Source organism: Sinohyriopsis cumingii, chromosome 9 (assembly GCF_028554795.1).
Source record: "Sinohyriopsis cumingii isolate HCF-2022 chromosome 9, ASM2855479v2, whole genome shotgun sequence".
NCBI lineage: Eukaryota > Metazoa > Mollusca > Bivalvia > Unionida > Unionidae > Sinohyriopsis > Sinohyriopsis cumingii.
In genome coordinates this window covers 59,495,948-59,510,772 of record NC_142969.1, presented here as the reverse complement: position 1 = coordinate 59,510,772, position 14,825 = coordinate 59,495,948, and the positions used below count along the sequence as shown (strand labels likewise).

Here is a 14,825-nt window from a genome sequence, read left to right as displayed (position 1 = left end):
ACATCACGTGTACTGAAATAAGCTAATGATAATATATAATTACTGAAGGTGTACTGAAATAAGCTAATGATAATATATAAGTACATCATGTGTACTGAAATAAGCTAATGATGATATATAAGTACAGCATGTGTACTGAAAAAAAACTAATGATAATGTATAAGTACAACACGTGTATTGAAATAAACTAATGATAATGTATAATTACTGAAGGTGTACTGGAATAAGCTAACGATAATATATAAGTACATCATGTGTACTGAAATAAGCTAACGATATATAAGTACAGCATGTGTACCAAAATAAGCTAATGATAATGTATAATTACTGAAGGTGTACTGAAATAAGCTAAAGATAATATATAAGTACAGCATGTGTACTGAAATAAGCTAATGATAATGTATAAGTACAACACGTGTATTGAAATAAACTAATGATAATGTATAAGTACAGCATGTGTACTGAAATAAGCTAATGATAATGTATAATTACTGAAGGTGTACTGAAATAAGCTAAAGATAATATGTAAGTACAGCATGTGTACTGAAATAAGCTAATGATAATGTATAAGTACAACATGTGTATTGAAATAAACTAATGATAATGTATAAGTACAACATGTGTATTGAAATAAACTAATGATAATGTATAAGTACAGCATGTGTACTGAAATAAGCTAATTATAATGTATAATTACAGCATGTGTACTGAAATAAGTGAATAATAATTTATAAAAAACAGCATGTGTACTGAAATAAGTTAATGATAAATAAATAGGTACAGCATGTGTACTGAAATAAGCTAATTATAATGTATAATTACAGCATGTGTACTGAAATAAGCTAATGATAATGTATAAGTACAGCATGTGTACTGAAGAAAGCTAATGATAATGTATAATTACAGCATGTGTAATGTCATCAGTGAATAATAATGTATAAAATACAGCATGTGTACTGAAATAAACTAATGATAATATATAAGTACATCATGTGTACTGAAATAAACTAATGATGATATATAATTACAGCATTTTTACTGAAATAAACTAATGATACTATGTATAAGTACAGCATGTGTACTGAAATAAACTAATGATAATGTATAATTACTGAAGGTGTACTGAAATAAGCTAATGATAATATATAAGTACAGCATGTGTACTGAAATAAACTAATGATAATATATAATTATTATATGCTCATTTTTTCCCGTTAACATTACATTGTCAGAATCGTTCAATATTACCCAATACTGAACTTGCGTGACAATTCACATATAGCATTCACGTGCATAAAGGAACTACTTTCTATTGTAAACAATCAATGGACACAGATAACAGCACTTTTGATTTATACACAAGTCATGTACACTCGCGTAAGAGGCTTTTTACATTGTGGTTGTTTAAATTTGTTTCTGAATGAACTAAAACATGTTTCGTGGACTGCAAAAAACCCCAACTGTTTTGGCACATTCCACGTTGGTACAATGTTATGGATTTAGGCTAGCTACATTATATAACAGATGGAAAATAAGGTCCTTACAAATAACATACAAGTGACAAGTCATATACTCTCTTCTTTAGCTGGTGATAAGAATGGCAAAATAAAATATACTTACAGTTTTACATCCTGAATTTCCTCAAAATGTATTTTCTTAATTCTGCAAATCCGAATTACATGAGCCATGTCATAGGTTTTCAATCTGGATTACACATTTTGAAATTGTGCTTTAATTTCGATGATAAGTGCAATTGCTTCCTCCTTACTGCACTCAAAATGAAATAAGCATTAAATTCCATAGCGTCTTTTTGATAATTGCAGTTGAAAGACTTCATATTTTTCCCACATTATGTTTCAAACATTCAATGACAGAAACAGAAACACATTTGCAGATGTAAACTCGCTTCTCCCGCGCCACTTCAATCCGATGTATTTCATGTATAATTTGCCCAGATGAATCCAGTCCAAAATCACAAACTTTCATCGAATCAAAACAAAATACCAAAATATATTCATTCCAGATCAAATGGAAAAGTTGTTGCAATGTGCATTCATTCACAGTATGACTGCAAATTTCAATTTTAACTAGACACACCATTTTCTTTCGAAAGTTATGTCGAGCGCGCGACTAAGTTCAAATTTATCTGGGCAGAGTTATGTGCACATTAATAATGATGCATTGTGTAATGACAAATCTGCACTTGTGTATTTAGTTTGGAATACGGCATTCATTCATTTACGTTGTTTCTTGTAGTGTATTTTGTTTATATAATTAAACCTTAGGTAGAATTTAAAAAATGAGCATCTAATAAAAAGGTTACTGCATTCGTATGGGAAGATATGAACTCGTTTTGTCAGAAGGATATACTGCACTCCCAAAGTCTTGCAGTATTCCATCCCAAAACTCGTTCATATTTTCCCATATAAATGCAGTAACCTATAAGTACAGTATGTGCACTGAAACAAACTAATGATAATGTATAAGTACAGCATGTGTACCGAAATAAGCTAATAATAATATATAAGTACAGCATGTGTACTGAAATAATCTAATGATAATGTATAATTGCAGCATGTGTACTGAAATAAGCTAATGATAATGTATAAGTACAGCATGTCCTGATATAAGTGAATAATAATGTATAAAATACAGCATGTGTACTGAAATAAGCTAATGATAATGTATAAAATACAGCATGTGTACCGAAATAAGCTAATGATAATATATAATTACAGCATGTGTACTGAAATAAGTGAATAATAATGTATAAAATACAGCATGTGTACTGAAATAAGCTAATGATAATATATAAGTACATCATGTGTACTGAAATAAGTGAATAATAATGTATAAAATACAGAATGTGTACTGAAATAAGCTAATGATAATGTATAATTACAGCATGTGTACTGAAATAAGTGAATAATAATGTATAAAATATAACATGTGTACTGAAATAAGCTAATGATAATGTATAATTACAGCATGTCCTGATATAAGTGAATAATAATGTATAAAATACAGCATGTGTACCGAAATAAGCTAATGATAATATATAAATACAGCATGTCCTGAAATAAGTGAATAATAATGTATAAAATACAGCATGTGTACTGAAATAAGCTAATGATAATGTATAAGTACAGCATGTCCTGATATAAGTGAATAATAATGTATAAAATACAGAATGTGTACTGAAATAAGCTAATGATAATATATAAGTACATCATGTGTACTGAAATAAACTAATGATAATGTATAATTACTGAAGGTGTACTGAAATAAACTAATGATAATATATAAGTACAGTATGTGTACTGAAATAAGCTAATGATAATGTATAATTGCAGCACATATACCAGAGTAATAAAGGAAGGCTTTCTGATGACAATTTTGTCATCATCACCATTGAAGATGTGGATGGTAGGAGTACAAATAGCTCGCAAGGAAACACATCACCTGTAAAATCTCTTAGCAGCCAGAGGACCAGAAAAAAGAAAAAAGGACATATACGTCGCCGAAGCCGTGATAATATCATAATATCAGATTTGGACACTTCAGCTACAGAGTGCTCTTCAAGTCTTGGCTCAAGAAGTAATCAAACAGTAACCCATTTTGACCACATCTCCCACAATTATAACAATGCTGAAGAAGAGAATCAGTGGCTAGTACATTAAAAAAAATACAGTATCTTTCACCCTAACTTGTATTTTGCAAGATATAAATTTGTATGGTTTGATGACTTTCAGTCACGTAGCAGTCATTTTGTAAGAAATATCTATGATAATTTGACTGTGCTGATGCCCACTGCATGCAGTACCAACTAAATCACATATATATTTTGGAAACTGTACTAATGACATTTAAGAGATATCAGAATGATTCTCTTCTTGCAGTGAACAAACAGTAAAGACATGTAAATGTTTAAATGTAAAGTGGTGAATGTATGCTGCATAAACAGGAAATTATTTACAGGTGCTCAAAAAACAAAATGTAGAGATAGTTCTTCTTTAAATACGTTACCCAATCTTAATACTCCAGGAAAACTACTACTGCCTTACAATTCCAGCCCTCCCAGATGCTACTTTAAACTAAAGGGAGCTAAAACTTGTCTGCCGACCTATGTGATGGTCGGGCAAGTGATCTCCCCTTACATATAAGACTTGGCAGCAGAGTCTAAAAATACACCAGATACTACTTCCACTTGTGCCAAGTAACATGCTCTTGTTATTAGAGACCTCACAAAACCCAGACTCTATTTGAAAGATATACCATTACAAGTTAGAGGAGTTTCTCACTTCTTAGGAAAATATACTCCATTTATATTTCCAACTTTTTCTCTTCCTATCCCGACAAAGTTCTGCCTTTACAATTTGCAAACACTTTGTCATCGTCACGCATTAGGTAATTGCACTGGGAGCCTTAGCAGCTTCACCTAAAGTTTGGGATATAATTATTTTATGTACATGCAAGTCCCTACACTTATAAAACTCCTAATATATGTGTGATGCCATAACAAATGGGTACATCAGGGGTCAAGCTAGACTTGAATTTTAGGGAGATGTGATTTCTCCTCTTGGACAGAACAGGGAGGAGTGAGACCTGAACAGGGAGAATTGGGATTAAAGCAAAACATGCAGTATGTGTGTGTGGGTGGGGGGTGGGGGGGGTGGGTGTCATCAATTCCCAGTACACATATTTGCATTTAACATTGGTTTAAAGCAAAACATTTTTCTATCTACATTATAAACACATTTATTTTCATATTCAGTGTATTTTGGCAGTATGACTTGAAAAGAGAACAAACAGAAGCTATACATTGTAATGAATTTAACTGAGTAACTTGATTACAGTATGTAATTGCAGGTTAGTACAAATGCTTAATCAACTACCCTTAATCAAGATATTCTTTTCTTTTAACTTTCTGAAGGTTGATTATAAAATGGCATTTTGATAACATATTTTGTCTGCTTTCTTTCACGTTGTTTATTTTCCTGAATATAATTGCCCAATGTTTAGAAAAAGAGACAATATAATAAAACAGTACATCCCAGAAAACGATATCTGCCATTACGGTTCCAAACAGATTTTTATCAAGAAAATAATGCACACGCATCAGTTAAAATATTCATGTTACCAATTCTGTTTTTAAAACTCAAATTGCCACTTACCTAAATTTAAGTTTGTATGTTTTTATCATCAAAGGGATAACTTGCAAAAATCGGGCACTATAATAGTTGCTAACTCACACAGGCAGTGATTAATGGTCAGTCAGCTATCAAAACACATGCCTGTGAAAGTGCAAGAGTTTTTCAGCATAATTGATATCAGCACCAACTGTTTGATGGCTTGAAGCGTACATTTTGCCTTGAGCTATATATATATATATATATATATATAACATAACACTGGAACTAACCTGGCCAAGGTGAGGGAGCATCTCAAAATGGATGGTAATTCAGTGTTCCTAACAAAATCACAGGGCAGAGTTGTTTTCACTTTCCTAACAGAAGAAGGCAAAGTTTACACTTTTTAGGTGATTTTGTTGCCCACTTCTGGTAGTGTGACCCCTGTACATATTGGTGTTTCTATTCCAAGGCATTCACAGCTTCTGGGTGCCAACTTCAGTGCCTTTTACTTGTACAGGCAGTCTGGGGGCTTTTTTCCCTATAGGTAATTGCCTCATTTTGCCACACCTACTTTTGTAAGTATCTATAATGGTGCCTCAGTTCCTTTTATGTGAAGGTTTTGTGTGTAATATAGACACTTGTGTACATTTCTGTATTGCTTCTGCTCTGGTTGGACAAGTACAGGTAAGATTTCTATACATGGTTTCCTCAGTTGCATCTTGCTCATGCATGTCTCTATGGGTGACATATGAGTTACATTTATCTGCATTCATTCCATCATATTTAAAGGGTACTTAGTCACTCACACAGGTAGCCTATATGACTTCACAAGATAGGTTCAGGCTACAATATTTATATGTGTGCAGGTCTTTATGCCCATAAGAAACTACATATATATGTATAATTGCATCATTTCTGGTTTATACAGGTGAGTTTCTTTACCATGGCATCCTTTGCTTTGGAACGTTATGCTTCAGTGACTCTATCTTTACATGTTGTCCTTGACCTTCCCTACAGGTAGCGTTGTAATTGAGATCATCTGCTATCACTTTTTTCCAGGTAACCATCATTTGGCAATGTTTTGCACCCACACTGTATTCAAACATCACATGTACAGGCCCACAGGTTTATACTTCTCCTTACATGCGATATTGTCATTATATTTTACCTGTATGCTTCATTGCTTTTATTAGACTGTCTGTTATCAATTTCTGGGTCAGCTTATTAAGATCTAGCTTTGCACAGATGTTGTGTTCTACACGACAGGTGCAGGGCTACAGTTTTATATGTTTTACTCTGTATTACAAAAACACATAGCTCAGGATGAATATGTCTTCAGTATGCATGCTGACCTTTCCTTAGTGTGAAAATTTCTGGTGGACAATGGAGATAAGTCAACTTACCCTTAAGCCACGAAGCGTCAGACATTGCCATGTTCTGAAACAGTTGTAACACCCAAGTCACCACCACAGGGCTCAGCATTTTTGCCAACTCCATCCACCTTGCCCTTCGGGGTTCGTCTTGATTCCTATTGCAGAATGAAGGACATAGCTAACAACAGCCAAGATCCCTCTCACTCAGCAGACATTTTGGACAGGTTACATGGATCATACATCCCACAACCTGTCCCAACTGATGATTCCAATGATCCTCACATGAATGGCTTATTCCACTTCACATGCCTATGGATCACAAAGGGCTAAAACATCAATATTATGGGCTCAATTACTAACAGCCCAGCTTCCAGTATGTTGAACCTGACTTTTGCAGACATGTGCAGGGACCATTATAAGCATCATACCACAGATCTGCCAACCCTTAAGTCTTATGAAAATGGCCTTAAAATACAGACTTAAGGAATAAAGCAAAAACAAAGGAAATGTGATTGTTGTGGTGAAATCCAGATAATTGAATTGTCTGTGTTTGATTTGGATTCGGGTATCACTTTAGCTTTAGTAGAATTAGTCAGAAAACCGGACTAACTTTATAGTTGTACCTCAGATGCTTTAAACTGCACACTCTGCCGATACATGTTAAAGATGAAAGGAAAAATAAGCCTCTTAAAAATGTTTTAAGAATCAGTACTGAAGAATAAAAATGAATATTCAGATTGTTCTGAATAAAAGCAGGAAGGGACACAATTACATTTATTGGACATCACATGTTGCTTTGAGTATATCACATGTTGGGAGATACTTTTGCTTTCTGGTGAAATAAAGAAAAATAGTCCAAGAATTATGTCTAATTGAGAGCTAGCAACATGCCTTTGAGCTTCATATTGGAAATGAATTTTTGTACTAGAAGTTAATAAGGTGTATATATATGTATTTTACAGACTTTTCAGATTAACATAATTCTTACTGTCGATGAATCAGTTTGGAAAACCGAACTTTTAAATACACATTTTTCGACTTGACAATAGCAGTTCATATTTTGTTACACCTTCCTGAAAACTGGTCAACCTTATGGAAAAATTCAGTTACCTTACTGAGACGATCTTACTAGGGATGGCAGGTCTGATACCACCTCAAGATATTCATTCAGCATGATGCCATGAATAGTTCCTCATGCCTCATTAGATATCGCTTCACAATTTCTCTACACTCTGCCATGGATGTCACTTCACAATTTCTCTACACTCTGCCATGGATGTCGCTTCACAATTTCTCTACACTCTGCCATGAGGAGAGACTCTTTACTCAGCGACTGTCTCAAGGTCATGGTTTCTAATTCAGGGTGTTCTGCAAGTTAAGTGAGACAGACCTCATCACTCTTCACCAGCTAAGTCTCGAGAATACAGGGGACCATAACCTCACCTAATGCAACGTAGATGTTGCTTGTTCTCCAGTGCTGTCATTTATTCTATGCTATCTGTTGGCATTTGAAGATTGAGCCTTCTGCGCTTCCATTGAGGACATTTTCCACCTTCAACCCACAGTTTTGTCTTCCTCCTCCCACTCCATCAATAACCTGGACCAGAACTCCAGCATCTGTTGATCTTATGACAGAATGGAAGAGTCCGATTTCAATTGCTTCTGCAGTCTGGGAGAGTTACAAACATTCTGAACGTGCCTTCATCTTCAGTTCGTCAGCCATTCTACCTTTGCCACACAAGAGTCTTTCATTTGGAAACCCTTTGCAGTTGACAGTGATATTGCTGCTCTGGGGATGATAAAGACACAGTCCATACATATGGATTAGATGGCCTTTGATGGCACTCAGCAACTAGTACAAAATATAGTTGCCGTGGCTGTGATTTTGGACTTTAGTCTTCCAACAGGCAGAGCATAGCTTATGTTTTCCCACTCCGAATACGTCAGGACATGCATGGCAGGTTGTTGTGTTTGCAAAGGTGGAGGAAGCTGATATGAAGGTTCTTGGTTTTCTAGCCCACTTTTCAGTTCCTCCTTACTTTTTTGTATTAATTTACTCATTCCTTGTGTCATTTCCTCCTCTTCTTGTGTCATTTTTTCTCTTTTTTGTTTAATTTTTTCCAACTTTTCTTTTTTCTTTTCTTCCTTTTCTTTTCGTTCAAGTTTTTTTTTGTAATAATACTCCTTCATTAAAAGCATCATAAAAACTATCTTTAGTTATCCGGTGTATACCCCTGTTTATTGTATACACCCAATCAATCCATGTTTTACGATTAGTACTTTTAAGATATTCGGGTTTTAAATAATTATATCTGTATGGAAAACTTGAAGTAGCAAACACACCAAGGTTCATATGGGAAATCAACAAAAGGACCTGACAGCCACTCATTGGACACAAACTCTGGAAACCATCCTATCGGAGCTCCACTCAGTGAAAGCTGCAGTTCTTACATACCAAAGTGGATAAAGCACTGAGAGGGTTCTAACATTTATTCCAGACTTTTCTTGGTCCCAAAGGCAAATGGCGCTTTGCATCTGGTCATTGACCTAATGCATCAATTCATCAGTACCCCTTGGTTTGCATTGGAAACTCCAGAGCATCTTGAATGCCATACATGAGATAGACTTTGCCATCATTTTGGATTTAAACAGCTCATACCTTCGTGTCCCTGTTTACAAGGCTTCCAGGACATTCCTGTGATTTGCCTGCAACATATACCAATTCAGGACACTCCCATTGTGGCTCAATATCGGCCCCTGGGTCTTCACTCGTCTGATGAATCAAGTAATGGCACACATTTGGACCATTTCTGTGGCAGTTACCTGGATGACTTCCTGCAGAAACATCAGTGAGTTAGATCTAACAAGATATGATAACCCTTGTTACCAATATGGACTTCTTGTCAACAAGATAAAATCCAACCTAGTACCATCAAAATAATTTGTTCACCTTGGTATGGAGTTCAATACACAGGCAACAGATTTCCTCTCCCTCAGGAGTGTGATTGAAATCCAAGCCATATTAGCACCTTTACCTTCAAGGAATTCTATCCACATGGGAATTCCTTTGCCTACTAGGATTGCCCATCACGGCGGTGGACTTCATGGTCCTAGGTCACCTGCCTTTACACCCATTGTAAATGATTCTTCTGCCCAAAGTTAGGCCTAAAGTTTGCCCACTGGACCAACCTCTCACCATCTGCACACAATTGAGGCACCATCTTTGGAACTGGGGCAACCTAATTTGACCCACGGTGGGTATGCATCTTCCAGTAGAACCGCTCAAGATTACAGTCTGTACCGATGCAAATACAGAAGGCTGCGGAACCCATCTACTGCAGTCCTTTCGAGAAGACAGTAGCGCACGTTCTTCCCAGGAATTACATCTTCATTTTAAAAAATTCTGGAGTTGACAGTCATTGTGAAAGCCTTTCACTAGTTACAGGAATATTTGCATGGCAAGGGAGTTCTCATTCTGTCTGATAACTCTTCAGTGGTGACTTATCTCAAATGACAATGGGAAACCAAGTCCTACAGTGGTAACTTATCACAAACAACAAGGAGGAACCAAGTCCCAAGACCTTTGCATCCTGGTTTGGGACTTCCTAAAGTTTTGTTGTCAACAGCAAAATGATGTTCAGATATGTACTCATTGGGACCGACTGTTGGGGAACCTGTTTGTGACAAGGTGGAATACCAACTCCTAACCTTCGTATCTCCAGTCCCAGACTCAAAACCCTGGCAGTCAATGCTCTTTCGATAGATTGGAAGTGGCCTGGATTCATTCACCTGCCCTCCAACACCTTTGATTCCAAAAAGTGATACAGAAAGCACAATAATCAGAGGGTCACCTTTTCCTCATTTTATCACTTAGGAGAAGTCATGGGTCAGCGACCTCATCAATCTTGCAACAGAGACTCCTCAGAGATTTCAGACTTCCCTCATCTACTCCTACTCATCATTCCTACTCACAGCTATTGAACCTGCACATCTGCATCATATCTAACAAAATAAACAATTCTCACAACTGTCATGGCAGAGAATCACTCTAGCAAGAAGGTCCTCCACTTTGAAAGCATATGAAGGCAAATGGCACATTTTCATCCAGTGCTGCACAAATGAACACGTAATATCACTCCAGGCATCTATATTGCAAATAGCTAATTTCCACTGGCTCTTTATAGAGAGAAAGTTTGCGCTGAATGGGATAAAAGCTTACAATTCCACAATCGCTGACACCTTTTGTATCATGGAAGAGAGGATATCAGACAAAACAAGCATTGATCTGACCTACTTTCCAACTTTGGTTATACACAACCATAAATATTAGCCTTATGCCCAGTGTGGAACCTGTATTGGATATTAACTGGCTGAACAAGACATTTGATCCACTTTCATTGGCATCTCTGGTGCACCTTTCATACAATATATGCTTCCTCGTGGCTTTAATTAGCAATATACATGCTCTATCACCAGACCCAAATTACATGCAGTTCCGACAAGACTGGTCAGTCTTACTCGTGACAGTATTGTCTTTCATTGCCAAGAACCAGCTTCCTTCAATGGGTAACCAGATTTTCATCAGGATACCTCTTTCTAGTCTGGACACATCAGCTGAAGGCCACCTGCAAGATCCACTTCTGGCTTTCAAGTGGTAAATTAATAGAACAGAACCTTTGTGTCGAGAGAGATCATGTCGCTTTCTATTTCTCAAGAAAGACAGGAGGATATATAAAAACTGACTATCTCATCCTGGTTATTCACTAAGCATGTAGAGAAATAACCCCAGCTGTGTCAGATGAATTTATTCCTCATTTCGGTTATCAAGTCACCAGCCTAGCATTCAAATGGACCTGTTTGCTAACTGATATCATTCAGACTTTGAGATGGAGATCATAGTTCACATTTTCTCACTTTTATCTCTGAGATCTGTGATCCCAAAGGGCCCAGTTATATCTGGTAGGACCTATATCCGCAGCTCAACAGATCACTCTTCCAGATCTATTGACAGCCTCTTAAGATGCAGCTTCACGACTCCCACTGGATTTGCAGGGGAATTTTTTTTCCCTATTTGAAGCTGCGGCCTAATAGATGGAGTCCTCTCCAGTCATGTTACCTAGAAGTTGTCTCGCATACCTTAGGAGACCAGAGATGGTATCTCCAGGGTAAGGGTATGTACCGCCCTCTATTTCTTACCTATTCTTCTAAGGTATTATGATTTAAAATTGGTTTCAAACTATTTTGATAAGTGGTGTACCTTTTCATTAAGGTTCCATGGGAATGGCTATATCTGAGGATAAAAAACATTATGTCAAATAAATTAACCAATCACATTAGCATTAGAAATTATTTCTGCAACATCCTGAATCACCCCCGTCTGTACTTGTATAGACAAAGGGTAGTAACTGTTACAGATTAAATCTCCTTACCCCACTAGGTGGCACCATGAAAACTGGATATTGCCTGTTTTAACTTTAGCCGCAAACTGTCAACAGGCCTCCAAGAACTTGTGAATTTTTCTTTTCAGTTAGCCATCTAACAGTATTTTGTGGTGGTAGAGTAAGTCAGTCATACTATATAGTGTATTTTGTGTTAATGATCTAGTAATCAGCCTTGGAATCAGCTTCAGTAGTCTCAGCAGCTGATATGGTAACACTCAGCAGCAGTGAGGCTGCAGGACACACTGTTAGTAGTAGAGGGTTAATGGCACAAATGGGTTTCATCTTTAAGAACAGGCTTCCATCTACAGGCAACCTGAAAATAACTTTACAGCCCCTCATGCCAGTCAATACAGGACCAGTAAATACTCGTTGAATTTATCTGAAGCTCAAGAAGTCCATCCAGGTCAGATGCCAGAGGTTTTCCCTCCATACTAAAATCTGGGATCGAGGACATAACTCCAGAAACATTATGATCATTACTAAAAGGGAGTCATTCAGCCAGTAACTCTGATCACTCACTAGAACAGGTATGTTTGATGAGGATTTTGGCTCATGAAGTTTCTATGAGCAGTTTCTATCGGCACTGTCTTTCAGCGCAATTCTCATTAGAGGGATGATGGAATCAGTCAGTTGGCATGCCCATTCCACTTTTCCTCTTTCTATTTGCACAATATGGTCTCACAAAACACATACAGTGGAACCCCGCTATATCGCGATGATCGGGGTCCATAAAATCGGATCGCGTTAAAAGCGGGTTCGTGTTAATGCGGGGTTTTACAATACAGTGGAACCCCGCTATAACGCGATGATCGGGGTCCATAAAATCGGATCGCGTTAAAAGCGGGGTCGCGTTAATGCGGGGTTTTACAATATTTAACTTTTTTTCCAAGAACATATACGTGTATACATGTACAATGATCAAAAGTCGGCTTATCATCAGATGAATATTAACTGGAATGCATTAATTAAGATATATTCAAAATAATCGATGGCTAATATATTTATAGGTTATTACTGTGCATTAAAAACATTTACTAATTTTTATTTGTTTGAACGATAATACAGATTGACCGATAATACCAGACTATCGCTATATCATGAAAAGTGTATCAACACTGTATGCTACCGTGCCGTCGTGGCATGCAGTTCATCCATAATGGATGTAATTTCATTGAAAATTGTACAGATTTAAAATATTCAATAATTTTGTAATAGTCTGAATTCGTCGTGTAAAATATAGGATGAACAAAATATTGAAACCATTTACTTGCCGTCTGATATCGTACGGTCATTGCATGCAGCTATTCCCGGGTCTACATACGGTGTCTGTACAAATTTCATACCGCTAAAATTTTATCATATGCGACAACTGCAAGAATAATTAACAATCAACGCATGATTTCAGCGTGCAAATAACTTTTATTTCAGATTTTGTGAACATCAAAAGAAACGTGAAAACTGCTAAATTAATCGTTGCGCAAAGTGCAAAGTCAGTGTGGTTCCAAATTTAAATTTCATCATTTCTTGAAAAATATATCCAGTGACGTTTGCTTCTTTGCTGCGAACTGTTGGGTTCTAGCAAAGTCAAGAATGTTTCTTAATTGAAGGACTTTGACGCTGTCCACATCTTGTGTTTCCAGCCACCTTAAACTTGCTTCTAAATGTACTACTGCTTCAGACACTTTTGGTGGGGGAGTTGGGGTGCCATCGTCATCGTTATCATTATCGTCACTGGTTTCAGGTTCTGATTGTGCAGCTTCATTCTTCCTGCTGACATTTGTAACAATTTCGTCATCTGATATGTGTTCGTATATAGGGCAGATGTCATCTACTGAATACCAGTTAAGGATATCATGATGACTGTGCTCGTATTTTTTGAGTGCTTTTTCTGCTAAACGTACGTCGTCTTCAGTGAATCCTGTAAATTCAAGCTCATCGTCACTATCATTTTGTGTCAAGGGCGTAAAAGCTGGCCCAAGACCCTTTATCCAGCATCGTTCAATGCAGCGTGCAGTGATAGCATCCCAGGCTTTACCTCCAAGGTGACATACTTCTTTTAAGTTGAGTAATGCCAATGATGTGTCGACGGATGCGTTATTATCTGCTACCATTCCCTTTATCATTTCACGGCGATAATTTTGTTTAAATACGGAAATTATGCCTTGGTCAAGTGGCTGGATTTCTGACGTAGTGTTTTTCGGGAGGTACGAAACTTTGATCTTGCCATCACTGCTGACAAGATTTTCCGCTGGGGGGTGGGCAGGGCAATTATCCAGCAGGAGGAGAGCTTTTTCCTCCAGCTTGAGTTTTCGTAAATGAGCCCGAACATCTGGAACGAATGTTTTGTGAAACCAGTCGTCAAATATGGAGCTATTCATCCAAGCATTCTTGCTGTTAGTGTACTGAAATGGAAGTGTCTTCATATTTACATGATGAAAACATCTGGGAGCTTTCGATTTTCCAATCATCAGAGGTCTGACTTTGTGGCTGCCAGACTTGTTAACACAGAATAAGAGAGTCACTCTGTCCTTCCTCTTCTTGAAACCTTCTCGTTTGTGACTGTCAGTCTTGGTTGCAAGGGTGCGATCGGGTAACATTTTATAACATAAACCAGTCTCATCGCAGTTGTAAACTTGGTCAGCTGTGTAGCAACCGTCCTCCAGCAACTTTTTAAGCCCAATCGGGTAGGAATTGGCAGCCTCTTTGTCAGCGGAGCGGATTTCCCCAGACACAAGAACTTGGCTGATAGCGTGCCTTTTCTTGAATCTGTCTAGCCAGCCATTACTCGCCTTAAATTTGGAATCATCTCCATTGATACGGCGATCAAATTTCTCTGCTTGGGCTTTCAGAATTGGGCCAGAAATTGGAACACCTTCTGA

The 14,825-nt window shown here is 37.1% G+C and overlaps 1 protein-coding gene across 1 annotated transcript in view; it reads left to right on the top strand.

Annotated features, from left to right (window-relative positions):
* LOC149791896 (uncharacterized) overlaps positions 1 to 14,825 on the top strand; it is a 198,587-nt gene that overhangs the window by 81,003 nt on the left and 102,759 nt on the right. The window contains exon 10 of the mRNA XM_089969492.1: positions 3,354 to 3,597. Within this exon, the coding sequence (XP_089825618.1) occupies positions 3,354 to 3,597 (244 nt within the window). The remainder of the gene's footprint in view (positions 1 to 3,353; positions 3,598 to 14,825) is intronic.